This window comes from Bidens hawaiensis, unplaced genomic scaffold, assembly GCF_021521415.1.
Source record: "Bidens hawaiensis isolate Kalapana, Puna unplaced genomic scaffold, B.hawaiensis_p1.1 tig00029322_1, whole genome shotgun sequence".
NCBI lineage: Eukaryota > Viridiplantae > Streptophyta > Magnoliopsida > Asterales > Asteraceae > Bidens > Bidens hawaiensis.
Genome location: NW_027494846.1, coordinates 107269 through 124169, shown reverse-complemented (window position 1 = coordinate 124169; position 16901 = coordinate 107269). Strand labels below are relative to the sequence as shown.

The 16901-nt window shown below is 36.2% G+C and overlaps 1 protein-coding gene across 1 annotated transcript; it reads right to left on the bottom strand.

The window, feature by feature from the left end:
• Positions 1–708: 708 nt before the first annotated feature.
• Positions 709–12694, bottom strand: LOC143578686 (transcriptional corepressor LEUNIG-like). The gene is made up of 18 exons (XM_077062175.1): positions 12456–12694; positions 11927–12024; positions 11208–11317; positions 10752–11129; positions 10181–10266; positions 10031–10109; positions 9800–9875; positions 9428–9477; positions 9018–9314; positions 8666–8860; positions 7683–7913; positions 7469–7604; positions 3616–3725; positions 3374–3523; positions 3129–3284; positions 2681–2797; positions 2410–2616; positions 709–882 (listed from the first exon to the last, which is right to left on the bottom strand). The coding sequence occupies exons 1-18, from the start codon at positions 12485–12487 to the stop codon at positions 739–741; spliced, it is 2652 nt and encodes an 883-aa protein (XP_076918290.1). The 5' UTR covers positions 12488–12694; the 3' UTR covers positions 709–738.
• Between the last annotated feature and the right edge of the window lie 4207 nt (positions 12695–16901).

Sequence of the window (16901 nt, the reverse complement as noted above, 5' to 3'; positions counted from 1 at the left end):
TTGGTACCGATTCGGTACCGGTACCGGTACCAATCGGTACCCGTACCGAAAACGCTCATCCCTAAACCCAATCTTTTAAAAACTACATTCGCTGATTTTGGAGTCATAACATTACTATACATGACCTGCTGAACACGGGTAAGTAACTCCACAGCTTCAGCTTCACACAGATTTAGGTTCCAGTACAGTAACGCACATAGCCGATACCAATTGAATTCGTTTCAACTTACTGCCTCCACATTTGAGACCTACAACGCTTAAGTTTTACCACCGCCCAGGTTTTACCGACCAACCACAGCGCAACACACCATGTAAAACACTAGTTAAAACATTTTGGAACAATCAGCCAAAAACTTGCAACCCTTCCTGTAGATCTTTACATAGCTTAGCATCCAATTTTTGAAAGAACTAATTTAGAATGTTAATCTTTTGTATGTTAACTTGGAACACTTTTTGCAAGTAAACTTAGCATACTGCAGGTCATACAAATGTTTAAAACATCTTATAATGCGAACAAACTGCTGTAGATAACATCTTAAACCCACACAGGTAATAATGCTAGTTAACCACTAATAAGAAAACACCCAAACAAAGACCCATTCGGTTGCACATAACGCTATTGAAGAATACAAGCTACAACAGTTACTGATTAGATGAAGTGTGTCTGTTAACATCTAAAACACATGAAATATCACAAACTACGTCATTATCATCCAAGCACATGTGGTCCACATACATTCACTTCCAAAGTTTTACGATCTTATCATGGCTGGCGGAGGCTACCAAACCCGTAACTGTAGATAAGGCCAAACCAGCGATTAGCCCTTCATGTGCTGACAATGTCATCGTCTTGTTCTCGGACATGTTCCATAGCTCAAGAGACTGCATGCATCCCATCCATCAACACAAATAAAAGATTAGCAAAAACAAGTTACTTTTATGTGAAGATTTCACTATTTTCTACACTCACTGTGTCAAGTTGGTGGATTGAAATTGATAAATCCAAACACAACTTGTATATTTATTTGTGTCAAATAAATCATACACGAACAAACTAACCCATGTAACACATTTATCTGAGTGAGTCAAATGGGTAGATGGGTTGTAATCAGTCTGTAAATAGGTTGGCAGGTTGAACTAAAAAAGTATATTCGATGGGTCGACCTTAGCTTCAGTGCAACTCCAACTCAACTTTGTTCATTAAACAGGTTAAATACGACAACCCATAACCTAATCATTTATGTGTCGTGTTAGAAATTGGCAGTCACTCGATAATAGGAGTGGCGATTTCCGAAACGACCTAAATATGACACGAAAATAATCAGGTTTGGGTCAGCATATCTAACCCATATAAAAATGGGTAGTGTTCGGGTTGACCTTTTTAACACTTTTTTTTAAACAAATCGGCCCGCCCACCTTCTAAATTAAACAGGTCGGTCCACTGATACATAAATCCCAATTGTTTACAACCCACCAACACCATTAGCATGTTTACAACTTGATTATTACCCACCAAACCAGCAAGTTGTTCGACATGTTTTAATAAATGTGTCAAAATTAATATTGCTAGGCGCACTCAAGGCACATGGGTCTCGCCTAGGGCCTAGGCGCAAAGCGCAAAAAAAGTGAGGGCCTAAGAAAAAAAAAGTGCACTTAAATGAAAAAAATTAAAAATATGTTATGTATTAGAAAAATAATACCATTATTCATATATAAAAAGCAAAAGCTATTATGTAATACGCATAAAATTTAAAAATTAAACAATAAGTTAAAAATTTAAAAAAATATAGGGATTAGAAAGCTAAAAAGATTCATAAAACCTTCAAATATTATTTTAATAGTTCAATAGCAAATAGTTTTAAAATTAAACATTTATTTAAGTTAACCCATCATTATTTATAAAAAAATAATCTTAAGGTTATAGCACACTAGCATCAGAGCTGCAAACAGTGCACGGCTACAGTATTACTTTATAATATAAAACAAAATGAACTTGTTGGTTGTTGCAGCTTTTATATACTTTAAACCCATGTACAGAAAATGAGAACTCCAAAAAGGCTCTCCTCTTCCTTCAGGCCGGAATTTCCAGGTTTTAGCCGGAATCTGGCCGGAATTTTCAGATTTTAGCCGGAATCTGGTCGGAAGCGCACCTCAACCGCCACCAGACGCTTTACCTGCGCTGCGACTAGAATTAGCGCCTAGGCGTGCGCCCAGTGCGCTTTTAATAATTATGGTTAAAACGGGTTATGTTTGGGTTAAACATTTTAAGTGTGTGCAGGTTAGGATTGTGTTCTGGTCACCCCTCGATAGCACATAGATTTAAAGATCTGTTTACTTCTTTTTTAGTGTATATCTTCAAACTAAAACAAATGTGTAGAGTTTACTGATACGAAGCAACCGAAAGCTAACCTGGTAACAACCAATGACCAATAACGAAGCGTAACTAGGATGAAAAACACAAGAATGGAACTTATTTCCATTACAGCTAAGATCATGTATACACTCTCCTTCATTTCCAGGCAGAAGAGACCAAACCCTCACCGAGTCCTCGCTTACAGATGCCAAATACTCCCCTTTCGGGTCCCAGCAAATCGAGTGAATCGGTTTGGTATGCCCCTGCCAAATTCATCAATAATGTTACAAAAAAAGTATAAACACAAAACAAGTAAATAATATATACCTGCAATGAATGCCTGCACGCTTGCGTCTCCGCATCCAGTATTGACACAATGTTTTCTGCAGCCGCTGCAAGATATCTTCCATGGCGAGGCTGGAATCTCACTTGAGCCGTCCCACCCTGATTTAACAATAAAAAATTAACATGCATACATATAGGGTAAGGATCCTAATCTCCTTTCAACCAAAAGCCTACCCTCCCCCCAACCCACCAAAAAAAATATATTTTTTTTTGAACAAGGGATGCTAGATAAACATTTTGGGTTTTTTAACTTTTTCATTTTTGCGCTTTCTTTGTTTTATAAATTTTTTTAATATTTTTTAGAGGAATTTTTTGAGTGGTCCAAAATGGTTCTCAATGGTTCACAATTCCAATCCTATATATATGTAATTTAGGATTAAAAAAAACTAATTTATCGAGTGATTATCTAGCAGGTGGTTAAGTTGCATACCTTGAATACACGCGCATAACTACCATTATTTATGCTCCAGTACCTTATCTCCCCGTCCCCATCACACGAGCAGATGAGGTCATCTTTGATCGGGTGGAAGTCTAATGACATCACAGAGGCAGAATGCCCAATGAATGTGCGCAGTGAAAAGCCAGGCTGCAGTTTTAGAACGTAAATATATAACTTAAAAGCAGTCATAGAAAAAGTAATGGGGGAAGGTGCGTTAATAACCAACAGTAACACACATTATCAGCATCCCAAACGCGGACAGTTTTATCAAAAGAGGACGTGGCAAGTCGGGGCATGCTCGGGCTGAAACGCACGTCCGTGATCAATGACGAATGTTCTTCGAGGGTGGTTTTTGGCTTTAGAGAATCTGTGTACCACAATACAGCCTGCATAACAAAAGATAGTGTAATTAATTATATATTTATATTTAATTATTTATTCTTGAGAAAGCAGTGTAACACAAACTTTGAATCTTTACCTTCTTATCATGACCACCAGTAGCTAGTAGTTTACCATCCGATGAAAAGTGGCAACAGACTACCTTGCTTGCACTAGCCCGAACCGAATTCACCTCGGTAAAGGTGAACTCTTACCAATACGAAGAAAACAGTCAGAATTCAAACTAACGATCAATAATAATAGGGGTGCAAACAAGCCAAGCCAAGCCCAAGATCATATAACTTAAGAGAGCTCGGGCTCAAGCTTGGTTTATTTAGAGCTCTATTGCTCAAGCTCAGCTCGTGGGTTCTTTTTATTAATGTGCTTTTATATATCTATAATAGTAGCTTTTGTGTATAATTTAAAATATCTTAACAATTATTATCATAATTTTATGAGTGAATTGCACCTTTCGTCCTATATGTTTTGATCAAATTCAGGCTCCGTCCTTTAACTAACGTATTTACAGGCACCGTCCTCTATGTTTTACTTTTTAATCAGGCTGTTGCCCTAACTAAGTTAACTTTTCTCATTAAGTTTAATAACATTCCAAGCATGTGAGGGTAACATGGTAATTTCACTTTACCCTTTTCAACAGACGTCATGTATCTGATGGTTTGTTCGATTGATCGGCCGTCGTAGGAGTATCTGATGGGTTGAGGGAAGAGTGCACACCAGAATACATAGAAAGGGTTCGCGCGAAAGGGATCTTCGAGAATGGATCTGCGGATCATAGTTGTCATAGCAAATAGCGGTAAATAGGGATGGGTCACCTATATGCTACGTAGCGAATAGCGGTAAATAGCGCCCGCTGTTTCGTGTTTAGCGATAAGGTTAATTTTATAATTTATATATATATAATGTTAATTTTAGAACTCTTATGCATAAATTTATAAGTTTAAAGACCAAATGTAAACTAGTGAAGATAGAGGGGTTAAATGCTAAGATAAAACAAACTAATTTTACTCTTTTTTATGTAAAAATTTATAAGTTTTAGAGGGTAAATGTAAACAAGTGAAAGATAGAAGGGTTATTAAAATACCTAAAATGGGTACAACACAACATTATGCTGCCGCTACTTTTTCCTACAGCAGTTCTTTCTTCTTCTCCCTGGTTTCCGGTAGGTTTCCGGCAGAAATCGCAGCGCCGGCGCCCGAATACACCATTCTATTTGGTCGATATGTGGCCGGTAAGTACTTTGTAGCGGCTTATGGCCGCTTCCCACGCTATTCGCTGGCGCTATTGACAACTATGATGCGGATAATGCAAAAAGATGCTGAAATTCAAAATCGTGAGGAGCAAGAGGCTAATCAGCACCAAAGAAGCTATGGCGCGCCACGTATCATTTTGCATAATACTGATCTCATCAGTTCCACCGCCAGATCCAACTGTTCATCTAACACCATCGTGAGGCAGATTCTCCGGCCTTTACATTTGCTTTCTGAGTAGATAAAAGAAATGCTATAAGCTCGACAGCCATTTTTGTTATTATTGCAAGTGATTGCAGCATTGTTTGAAGTTCTTGCACTTTATGATCACTAGAGACCACACAAGCATCACCTGTAATGCCAACTTTTCTGCATCTATTTGCTGCTCCTATCGACTTTGTGAATGGATAAACCTAATCACAATGGCATGCTCGTGTTTTTTTCAATTTTGAAGTTCACCATTTCTTGAGTGTCAACTTTAAAGATAACCCATTGAGCTTGAAATCTATTTAGGTTGTCTTTGTAATCAACACATTTCCAATCATTGTTCTCATCAATATCATATGCATCTTTGTGTTTAAAATTTGCAGCTCTAGAAATATCATTAGTTGATGAAAACAAAAGCAAAAAACCCGACACCCACACTAATTTTGTCTTAACCAAAGAATGGGTATGAACCCACCTGCAGCCCTTGAATTGGCAACAAATAGATGACTTCCCCTTCTTCCTTTGTAAACATATATGGCTTCAAACTTACATACAAATTCTGCAATAACCATAAAATGATTATATGCTTCGTTTTGAGCCATTACTTCCATTGATGGCGATCGTCCAACTTAGACTAAAATGTTGTGTGATCAATAATCAGAACCAAAACATGATGTGTTGATGGCTTAAAACCATCCCAAATTTCTAGCATCTTTTGGTTCAACCTTTTTATTGACTTCTAAACAAATGTGATGTTGCTTCAATAGTGATTAATCTGACTTCCGAGACTTTGTTTCTGTTATGAACTCCAAAATCTCACCACCTTTATATTACAGATTACAACCCCAGACGGTATGTTGTTTTTGTAATGAAGATATCCAATACCAATTCCCCGTAGGAACGAAAACTTGCAATAAAGCGTCACCATCCAGCAATTCTTGAATCTCATTCCCACCCCTTTTAAGCATGTCATCTATTTTACTCTTCTTTGACTGACCATCATTAACTAATTCTTGAATTTCATTCCCAATTTCACATTCAATACTTGGTTCTCAAATTTGATTCCTACTTTCAGATTCATATTCATGATTGGGTTCTTGTAAATCTTTTCTAACCCTTTTAGGCATTTCCTCAAACACTTGGTGGGTGGATTCCACTTCTGTGATTTGAGACAAATAGGGTGATTCAAGAACTTGTTCATTATCACTAAAGATGTCATTTTCAATATTATTTCTAGCTAATTCAAACCTAGCAACCTTCATATCTTCATGACCGAAAAAAAATACTCAACTCTGCATAGCAACATTCAATGTTTGTCCCATTGAATTTAGGCAACTCAACTTTTGACAACCGATTAAAACTGCCATAGTTGAATCTCTGAGCACCTGTTTCATAAGTCTGAGTGAAATTGTCACTCGGGCCATCACGATTTGAATTAGGTTGATTATCTTTCAAAGAATGAATGGCTTGCATGAATGTTTCAAATTGGGAATCCATTTTTTATTCCAATTTAGTTAGCAACGAGCAAGTCGTTCTATCGACTGATTACGAGTTGCCATAGTTGCGGGAATTGGGGAGTTGATCGAACGATGAATTGAATTGAATTGAAATCGAACAAGAATTAGGTGTTTCAGGAACGAAACTGATCGAATGAGTGATGAATTTCAAGAAATTGAAACGAAAAAAGAACGAATCGAATGAATTTAATGGATTACGGTGAATTAGGGTTTGAAATGAAGAACTTCTGAGGATCGGAAGCTCTGATACCATTTGTTACGTATCAATTTGGCAATCAAGTGATTGATTGATAGAGAGAGAAGTATAGAGAAGAAGAAGACTTTAGTCCCTCTACACTATTGGACGTTCACACTTTAGTCCCTCTACTATTTAATGCCTAACAGTCAGAGAGGTATCTTAACTTGGCGTCTGATGAAAAGGGTGAAGCAAAAATTTGATGTTACTCACATGCTTGGCATGTGAGTTTGGGCAAAAGGGCAGGGCCTGATTAAAAAATAAAACGTAAAGGACGGCGCATATAGGTACGTCAGTCAAAGGAGCCTGGAATTTGATTGAAACATAAAAAACGTAAAGTGCAATTCCACTCTAATTTTATATATAATACTAAAATATCGTATTACATAACTATATATTTAATGCATTAAATTAAAATTATATATATATAAGGTTAGCAAGCAGGCTCGAGCTCGATATGTAAAGCTTGTTTATTAAATGAGCCTCAATAAAAGCTCGAGCTTAGCTCGATTCGAGTTTTTAGCAAGCCGACCTCAAGCAGCTCACGAGCTGCTCGGCTCGTTTACACCTCAATAAGTTTGAAAGAACAGGTGATTTTGGACATCATAAATGGAAATAAAATCATGCAAAACATATTAGCAAGTCAACTCGACACGACTTAACCCATTTTGCAACCTACACAAGTGATATTTGAAGCAGGGGAATATTTTTAGAAGTTTGACTCACCTTTGCTTACATCCATGCAACGACCAACTGCATCTCTGGGATCATTATCATCTAAAAAAGACTCCACGTTATCATCAAGTGATCCGTCCTCAACAAAATGATCCATATCAGCCTGCACAATGTCTTTATCATCCCACTGCAGAATATCATATTCACCAATAAGAGAAAAATACAAAAACTAAATTTAACCGCTTTTGAATCACTTGACACTCACCAATTGATTTGATGGGGAAGTAAGAGTTGCGGGACCATCGTTCCCGAACATCATTAGAGGCTTGGAAGCAGTGGCATTATGTGGAAGTGCAGGCATTGAGATGGCATCACCAGGTGTGTGAGTTGATGGTGTTGAAGGTGCTGAACTTGGTGAGGGTCCCGCGGTGTTCCCCGTTCCTGAACTGTTGGCCGGTCCGGAAGATGACACTGGCTGCTTTCTCTTTCGTCCATTCTGTTTTTTTTTTAAATAACAAAGGTTTTATTTCTTCTCTTCTTTCAAATCTTTAGGGGGGGTGTTTGGATGCATGCCAAACACCCCCTAAAACTCATTATGCGAAGCAGACTCGAATAACCCGAAATTTGATTCAAACCGAACTCACATTTCGAGGTGTTCGTGTCAAATCGTGATTCAATTCAAAATTATTATTCGAATGTGAATCAAATCCGGATCTAAATATCACAACACGATTCAATCAAATAACTCGAATAATAAGATTTATATGTATATTCTTTGTTTTTTATTTATATATTTACATTGGGCTTCAAATTTTTTTGTGCTAAAAACTATGAGCCAGTTCTTTACATTACTTATTTTACGGTTAACAAATAAACTGAATATGAATCATTTTGACAGCTATAGTTTATCCTTTATGTTCTTGGACATTTTGACTTACTTTTGTTATGTTGTTGATGTTGATTTTGCAACTAGTTTGGGGTTAAAACCTTCTAAATCCATATACCAACTGAAGTACTATGTATGAGTTAGATATTATAGTTTAGAAATGTATTTATAAGTTTGAATTTTTTGTTTTTTAATTTTTTTCCTAATTCGGTTTGTTCGAATAGATTCGTATCGGGTACACTTATTTGAATCAGTTTATTCGAATTTTAGACAAACTTAATTCGTATTCTGTTTTAATACTTTCAAATTCAAATAACCCGAATTTGAGTCAATGAACACCCTAAAAAGGGGCAGAAGTTGACCTGGTCATTTCCTCTAAAGGAGTTTGACATGCTCCCGTCTGCAGTTACACTACTTGTTCCCAATATTTTGTCTTGCTGGATATTGAGATTTGAATTTTGAATTAACGGGGCAGAAAGTGAGTGCTGAAGATGTGGCTGCTGCTGTGGATTATTATTTTGCTGCTGCTGTTGCTGCTGCAGCTGAGCCATTTTTAACTACAAAAAAGGTAGTTCAGTTTGCTTACAAAGCTACAAAACATATAACTCTTTATAAGCATGATAAATGAGAAAACACTATTAATATGAAAAAAAAACTATTAATATGATAACTTGTCAAATGAAAAAACACTATTGATATGAAAAAAAAAAGTACCTTGAGTAACATATCTGGATCACCACGAGGAATAACAGGCATAGATGAACCAAGATTTGGAACATCACCAACAGAATTAGAAAGACCATCTTTACCCATGCTCATGCTTCGGTTATTAAGAAGCATTCTGAGCCTTCTGCTTTCATCATTAGCAGACTGTGATGTCATGTTTTGTTGAGCTAATAAAAGTTGGTGCTGATGCTGTGGTGTGAGCATTTGCAGCTGATGTAGCGGCTGGGAACCCTGCATGTATGACTTCTGCTGCTGTAGTAGACCAGACCGCAGCTGATCCAAACCCTGCTCAACCCAATTCAAGATTTCGTAAAAGTTAGAAAATAACCAAAGTACTAAACTTTTTGAATCGTGTTAGATTTACACTTAAAAGCGTAAAGGTTCATTCATGAACTCACTGTGAGAGGCCATCCTTTCAATGTCAAATTGTTACCTCCTTGATTTGATCCTGTGAAAGTAAACTTAGTTAAATCAATTTATAGACGAATTATCATATGGAAACACTTTCATTTTCTATAATTAGTATACACCTTTATGTAATGCACACCAACTTGTGGAGAGCCCATAATTCCCAAACACGTTTGTTTTCTTAGAAAAATAATTAAAAAAATATAAAATCAAAATTGAAAAAAATTGTGTGTAATTGGATATAAAGTTTCAATACTTCTCAATTGGGTCGTTTTTTTTTTGTAATCCATGGAAACACTAAAATCAAGTTCACAACAAAACGACACGTACAGACAGGGTTTAATGGACTAAACCAACATTACCAGGAACTCCAATCAATGACCCTTCAGGTCCCGCAGCTCGAGGATTCAGTATTGGATTCATATCCGTCTTCATCTCCTATTACACAAAAATTAATGCAAAAATGAGAGAACAAATCTCACAGAAACTTGAGGAATAATTGTCAATCCCTGTGCTTACATGTAATGTAATTACAAAATAGCACATATTGACCGCAAAAGTCGGTATCTATACAGAGGTGTACCAGTACTTACCGATGCAGATCCTGGAAGTTGCTGGTGCCGACCTTGAACTTGAGGAGACATACTGCCAGATGTACCATGCAACACTTGTCTGTAAAAATACAAACATTAAGTCTTTTTTGGATTTTTTCTTCATTTTAAAACAATAGAACACAACATTACCCTGAAGGTTGCCCAGCTGCAGCAGATTTCAAAATGGACGCATGTTTTGGGTCCAAAAGTTGGCCAACACTCTCCCCATATCTTTGCTGAACAATAGAAAAAAGAAAGCAACAATCAGATATTTCTCGCAAATGAAGTCAACCATTTGACCGCACAAAAAAAGATAAAGGGCAGACATCATAAAAAGCTAATATGCTTTCTTTCTTACAAAAGTCACTCTTAACAATTTTTTGCACATTAAAGTCCCTCTGCATGTTAAATTTGAACTGATCTTTTAAAACAACTTGAACCAGTATGTTCAAATTGTTTTAACAAACAACCAGGGAAGAAATATAACCCACGTAAGAGAAAGATAAACACATAAGCAAAACAATTGGATGAACAGGTTTCAAGTTGCTTAAAATAAACTCATACTTTTGGTCAAAGTTAATATGTAGGACTTTGATGTATAAAAAATTGTTGATGGACTTTTGTGACAAAAAAACAGAAAGTAAGTTGGTTTTTTATTAGATTTGCCCAAACATAAACCCAAAAGAAATAAGAAATAAAAAAAAATGAAAAAAACATGTACCTTGATGGCTGCATCATCTAACGCGTCCCTTGAAAGTGGCACTTTCAAATTCTCCTCATACATCTTGGTAGCCATGGCATTAGCGGTCCCAGGATTTTGTCTCATTAGAGGCTCATTTCCAACAAGCCCATTTGAAGTTCCATTGAGTAAGTGGGCCCCATCTCTCCTCTGTTGTTGCTGTTGCTGCTGCTGCTGCTGATGTTGTGCTTGCTGTTGTTGCTGTTGCTGTTGCTGCTGTTGCTGTGCTTGTTGAGCCTGACGTTGCAACATCAGTTGTTGCATTTGCATCTGCTGCTGCTGCTGCTGTTGTGGATTAGGTGGTTGTTGAGGTTGTTGTTGCTGCTGCTGTTGTTGCTCCCTTGCTTTGATCAATTGTGTCTGGAATTAAGGAAAACAGAGTGTGTTAGAACAAGTAGTGCATGTTGTGATAATAAAATTATGAAAAATTAAACCGACTTCAATATACGAAGCTGCAACTTCTGAGTGCTTCTCGTTAGTCCTTGCAATAAAAATATCCCAAAACACAGACCACCATTCGAACAGAAAGCCACCCGGGGCATCAATTGCTGCCAAAAAATTATAAATTATTTTATTATATTTATACAATCTAAAAACTATATGAATCTAAAAAAGAAAGTTCTGTCTTTTAAAAAAAATATTTGCAAAGAATTCTTATAGCTGGCGAAAACTATATATATTTTACATAAGCTAAAACTATACGAATTAAAATTAAAAAAATGTTCCTTTATTAAGAAAGAATCTTTGCAGAAAATTCTTATCTCTTCCGAAAACTATACCATATAATCTAAAAAACTATATGAGCTAAAAAGAAAGTTCTTTCTTTTAAAGAAAAAAAAACTTTGAAGCAAATTCTTATAGCTACCGAACACTAAATACATTTTATATAATCTAAAAACTATATGATCTGAAATAAAAGTTGTTCCATTTCAAAAACCATCTTTGCAAAGAATATTTATAGCTACCCAAAACTATATACTATAATCTGAAAACTATATGAACCAAAAGAAAAACTGTTCTTTAAAAAAAGAATCTTTGCAGCTTGCAAAGAACTCCTATAACTGCCTAAAACTATATGCATTTTATATAATCTAAACTGTATAAAATAAAAATTGTCCCTTTTTTAAAGAAATAATCTTTGCAAAGTAAATTCTTACCAACAGGATCAGATGAGACTTTTCCTTCAGCTTGAAAAGCTTGAGCAGAAGCTTTCAAATCCCTCTTTACCAAATAATCATGTATATAAACATCTAACCTGTTAATCAAACCAAAAACGACAAATTTAAATACCAATTGAGCAAAGATTAAACATTTTATGAAAAATGGAATAATCAAGACACAACTTTTAAACATGTTAAAACCTAGATTAAAAATCCATTTTCTTTAACCATTTGTTTTCCTTCAAAATGTAGCAATGTGAATCTACCAAGTAAACGCAATTTACTAAATAAAAAAATTAATTTTATAAAAAAAACAGAAAAGCAGATAGATACACAAACCCTAGAACAAAAAGGAGGCAAAAGAAAGAGAACAAAAAAATTCAAAAAGATTCGGAAAAAGAACAAATCAACAAAAATGAAAGATGCCCACATCCCAAATCTAGCAAAAATATCAAGATTACAAAATAATAATAATAATAATAATAATCGGATTTTTACAAGATTTAAGGGAAAAAAAAAGACTTACATTTTATCAGCCTCCCAGTTAGCCTGAGACATTTTGTCCAGATCAAGAAAAAACAAGAGTTAGATCTTCATATAATAAAAACCTGGGCATTTAGTCTCTGTAAAATGTTTTAATGCAAGATCCTTAGAGGAAGTTGAGAGAGAGAGAGAGAGAGAGAGGAAAAGCCTGTTGCTGACTGAAGAGAATATCAAGGACTGTTGTTGCGTATATGTATGTGTATAACATAATATTAATATTAATAATATTAATATAATGTGACTGCACAAAACAATTTGGCAAGAAAGAGATGGATGGAGATGGCTGTAGCTGTAGCCTCGTACTTATATGTCCAACATCGGAAGTGGTATCTTGCAACAAAATTTAAGTAAAATGGTGTCCAAACCTAAATTAGTTCAAAAATTATAAGAATGTGGTGTCAATTCCGTTCCTTTGGTTTGATAACTTTTACGAGTTTCATTTAAAATATTTATGGTCTGTTTGGTTGGAGGATTTCAAGGGAATTGGAATTCGAATTCCATTGTTTGGTCTATTTGGTTGGGTATGTGAAAGAATTGGAATTGGAATTAGTTTCCATCTGAATTCATCATTTAATGGAATTTAGATTCCTTCCATATATCAAAGGATTTTAAGGTATTTCAAAGGAATGTTCACAATTTACTCAAATAACCCTAGCAAGTAGTAACCAAAGTCACCTGCATAGTCACCAACTACCACCACCATTTTTTCCGGCCACTAACATTTTATTCCGGCACCACCATTTTTTCCGGCCAACACCAACGAAATTCCGGCGAGATCTGAATCATGTTTTTCCGACCCGGAAACAACGGCTAATTAGTGCGTTTTCCGGCCAGATATAAACGTGCGTTTTCCGGTCAGATCTAAACCCGCATTTTCCGGCCATGTTTAAGTCAACGCAACCCTTTTTTTTCAACAGTTTTGATTGCTAGCGGTGGTCGGAGATGGTGGTTGACAGTGCTGACCGACGGTGGTGAGTAACAAAGGAGCACTGGTGGTGGTGACGATTGTGACCGGCGGTGGTGGCTGGCAGCTTCAAAGAAAAAGGAAGAAGTCTGATAATTTTACAAATGGGTAGGGTTAGTTATATTTGATAATTTGGAAGGGTAATTTTGTCTTTTTAGGTGTTTTTTAATTCCAATTCCTTTTAACAAATGTATAACCAAACAAGATATGGATTTGTAATGGAATTCATAAATTCCAATTCAAATTCCATTTCCCATACAAATTCCAATTCCAATTCCAATAAAGTCCACGAACCAAACGCACCCTTATTTTTTGCATTTGAAACCTTGAGGTTTCACAATTGTTGTCAATTTCGTTCAAATTGTTAAACTTCGTTAGATTTTAACAGGGGTATTTTGGTCTTATCAATTTATTTATTATTTTAGTCAATATTATTATTGTTATTAATTATTATTTGTCATTCAAAAGAATATATTATCTTATTTCTATTATTATTAAAAACCAAACAAATTTAAAGTTGGATTTCAATCCAAATTCCAGTCCCAAATCTTCATTCCAAAGTCCATCGAAGAGCCGTCTAGCATCATCCCTATCTTCCACCCACACCATTCATCTCCGTTTAACACCACCGCCACACCATATCTTCCTCCACAACCCCATCATTCCTAACCTACCACCATTTCAACAAGGTCACGCCTTCATCTTCGTAATTGCCCCGCCGGTTGCGACCGCCTTCTTCATTGTTGCCTGTGGTTGCTGCCTGAAGACAAACCCTAGATATGATAAAGGGGTTTAATTGATTTAAATGTCTGCTTCGGATTAGGTGAAACAGTTTTATTACCTGAAAAGGTCTCACTAGTGGTTGTCTCGATTAGAACATTCCGACTTCACATTCTCCGAGACAATTTTGAGTGACCTAGATCTCTCGAAACCCTAGATTCCGACATTGATCTCTGTAATCCTAGTTTTATCTAGACGGTTTGTTAAGTTTTTGAACGGATGAGGACAATGGTGGTGGCCGGAGTTTCAGTGATAGATGAAGATGGAGTGAAAATCAGTGGGCCCCATCTTTTTATCATTCAAGATTTAAAGAGCTTAAATGATTAAAATAATAAAGAAATTAAAAAGATTGTTTTATTCTTATTTAATGTTAAAAAGATATTGGAGTTACCGAAACGGACAAAATTGGCAATAATTATGAAACCTCAAGGTTTCAAATGCAAAAAATAAATATTTTAAATGAAACTGGTAAAAGTTACCAAACCAAAGGGACGGAAATGACACCTTACTCTTATAATTTTTGAACTAATTTAGGTTTGGACACCATTCTACTTAAATTTTGTTGCAAGATACCACTTCTGATGTTGGATATATATATGTACGAGGCTACAGCCATCTCCATCCATCTCTTTCTTGCCAAATTGTTTTGTGCTTATGTATGTGTTGCATCGGGACAGCTGGGATCTGCTTATGTATCCGTTGCATTGGGGCGGTGCACTCATATGAACTCGGTTGGCATATGTTAAGTTCATTAAAATAGTAACATTAAATTAAAAAAATTAATATGTTAAATGGTTCGTAACGGTAATGATATCGACTTTCCCACACGCGTTGCATAGGATTGTCAATTCGGGCCATAGCGTGCTTAACAGGTTATAAACGGCGCTTTTAATACAAGTATTAAACATGAATACAACTATTTTAACTATTTTATATGTCATAACTATAAAGCAGTTTTAACTTTAATGTATCAATAAGGAGAAATGATGGAGCCTAGCATACTAGTTTCAATTATTTAAAAAAAATATCTATACTATATAATAGATAAATGTTTTTTTAATGGCACATGATATCACACAAGATAGATTTTTATAAAATTTTCTTACCTCTCTCTCTTATTAATTACATTTATCTTTCTTATTAATTATTTTATATTTAACTTTTTTTTCCTTTTAATCTATTATTTTCTCTTTTTAATAATTGCATTTTGATTTAAAAAATTTTAATACCAACATAAATATATTATTTTGTTTTATATAGATATATTGTATTAGTTATTAATATTAAGCTTTTACAAGTAACGATTTTCACGTTAATTTAGATGAAATAATTAATTTTAAATTTTAAATAAGGAATTTTTCACTTTATTTTTGTTATGCAAAAACGTTTTGCACTAACGGTTTGAGGAGTATGTCCATTTTAAGTTGTAGTTTATATTTGCAATTAAAAAAAAGATTTAAATTCTTGGGGACAACCGCAACCGAAATACTATACGGTTGTTGCCCGTTGTGACATTGACATGGACTTACTTAATATATTTAATTACAGATGTCGAGGAAACGGTCGAAACAACAGCAGGTGTCTGACAATACTTCTCAGCAGTACACGCACGCACCGATTAGATACGCGGTCAACGAGATTGAGGTTTTTGGGGCCGCGGTTGAGGATATTACTGGTGGAGAAGACAAGGACCACATCATTTTGCGGTTTCTCCCCGGTACTCCCGAGTATGAGTTGTTTGGACAGATTCGCAATTTGGAGATATTCCGACAACAGACGTTTGATTGGGAGGTGTTGGAAACTATTGGTCAAGTTCCGAGACTTAATAGTTTGTTACCGGGACGTTGGAGAGATATTTTGAGGTTTGAGCAGACGCATTTGAGGAGTTGGTTTACGAATTTTACTCTACTTTCAGGTATAATCCAAAAGATTTTAATGAGCCATACGCGGTTAGTTTTGCGTTGGGAAGAGAGTTGTTTCAGTTTACGGTGCCCCGGTTTGCGGTAATTGCGGGTTTGTATGGGCCACATGAGGTTGAGACTCCCGAGTTTCGGGAGAGTATTAGGGGGTTTACCACGGGGTCAACTTATTCTCGGCCTCACTAGATCTCGACAACTGATTTGGCTATGTTTTGGAGGACTATTAGTGATGGTGTTCATTCGAGTAGTGTTGTTGCTTCACAAATTCGGGACCCCACTGCACCGGTATTTACACAGGGTGGTTGCTTCTATATTCACGGGACGACATTCGGGGAAAGATAAATGTAATAATCTTGATTTGATGTGTTTGATGTCCATGATTGGAGGTATGAATGTGAATCTGGCTACATTGTTGTTAAGTTCATTTAATAGGGGTGGTCGGAGAGCGAGTATGGCCACGACTCAGTTGGCGTTGGGACCCATGATCACGAGGATTTCTCAGTCTTTGGGTGTATTTGGACGTTATCCGGAGGAGTATTTTACGGAGGGACCGGATACTGATGTTGTGACGCTTAACGATGCCCAAAAAGCGGGCATTATGACTTATGTTGATCCGTCGCGGATGGCGGATGCGAGAGCAGAGGGTAGTTCGAGGGGGCACCGTGTGGAGAGGCCACCTGCCCAGCCACGTTGGCGACGTCAGCCGAGTCCACCACCAACACAGCATCCGCAGCCCATGACCTTAGACTACATGTTTGAGCAGCAA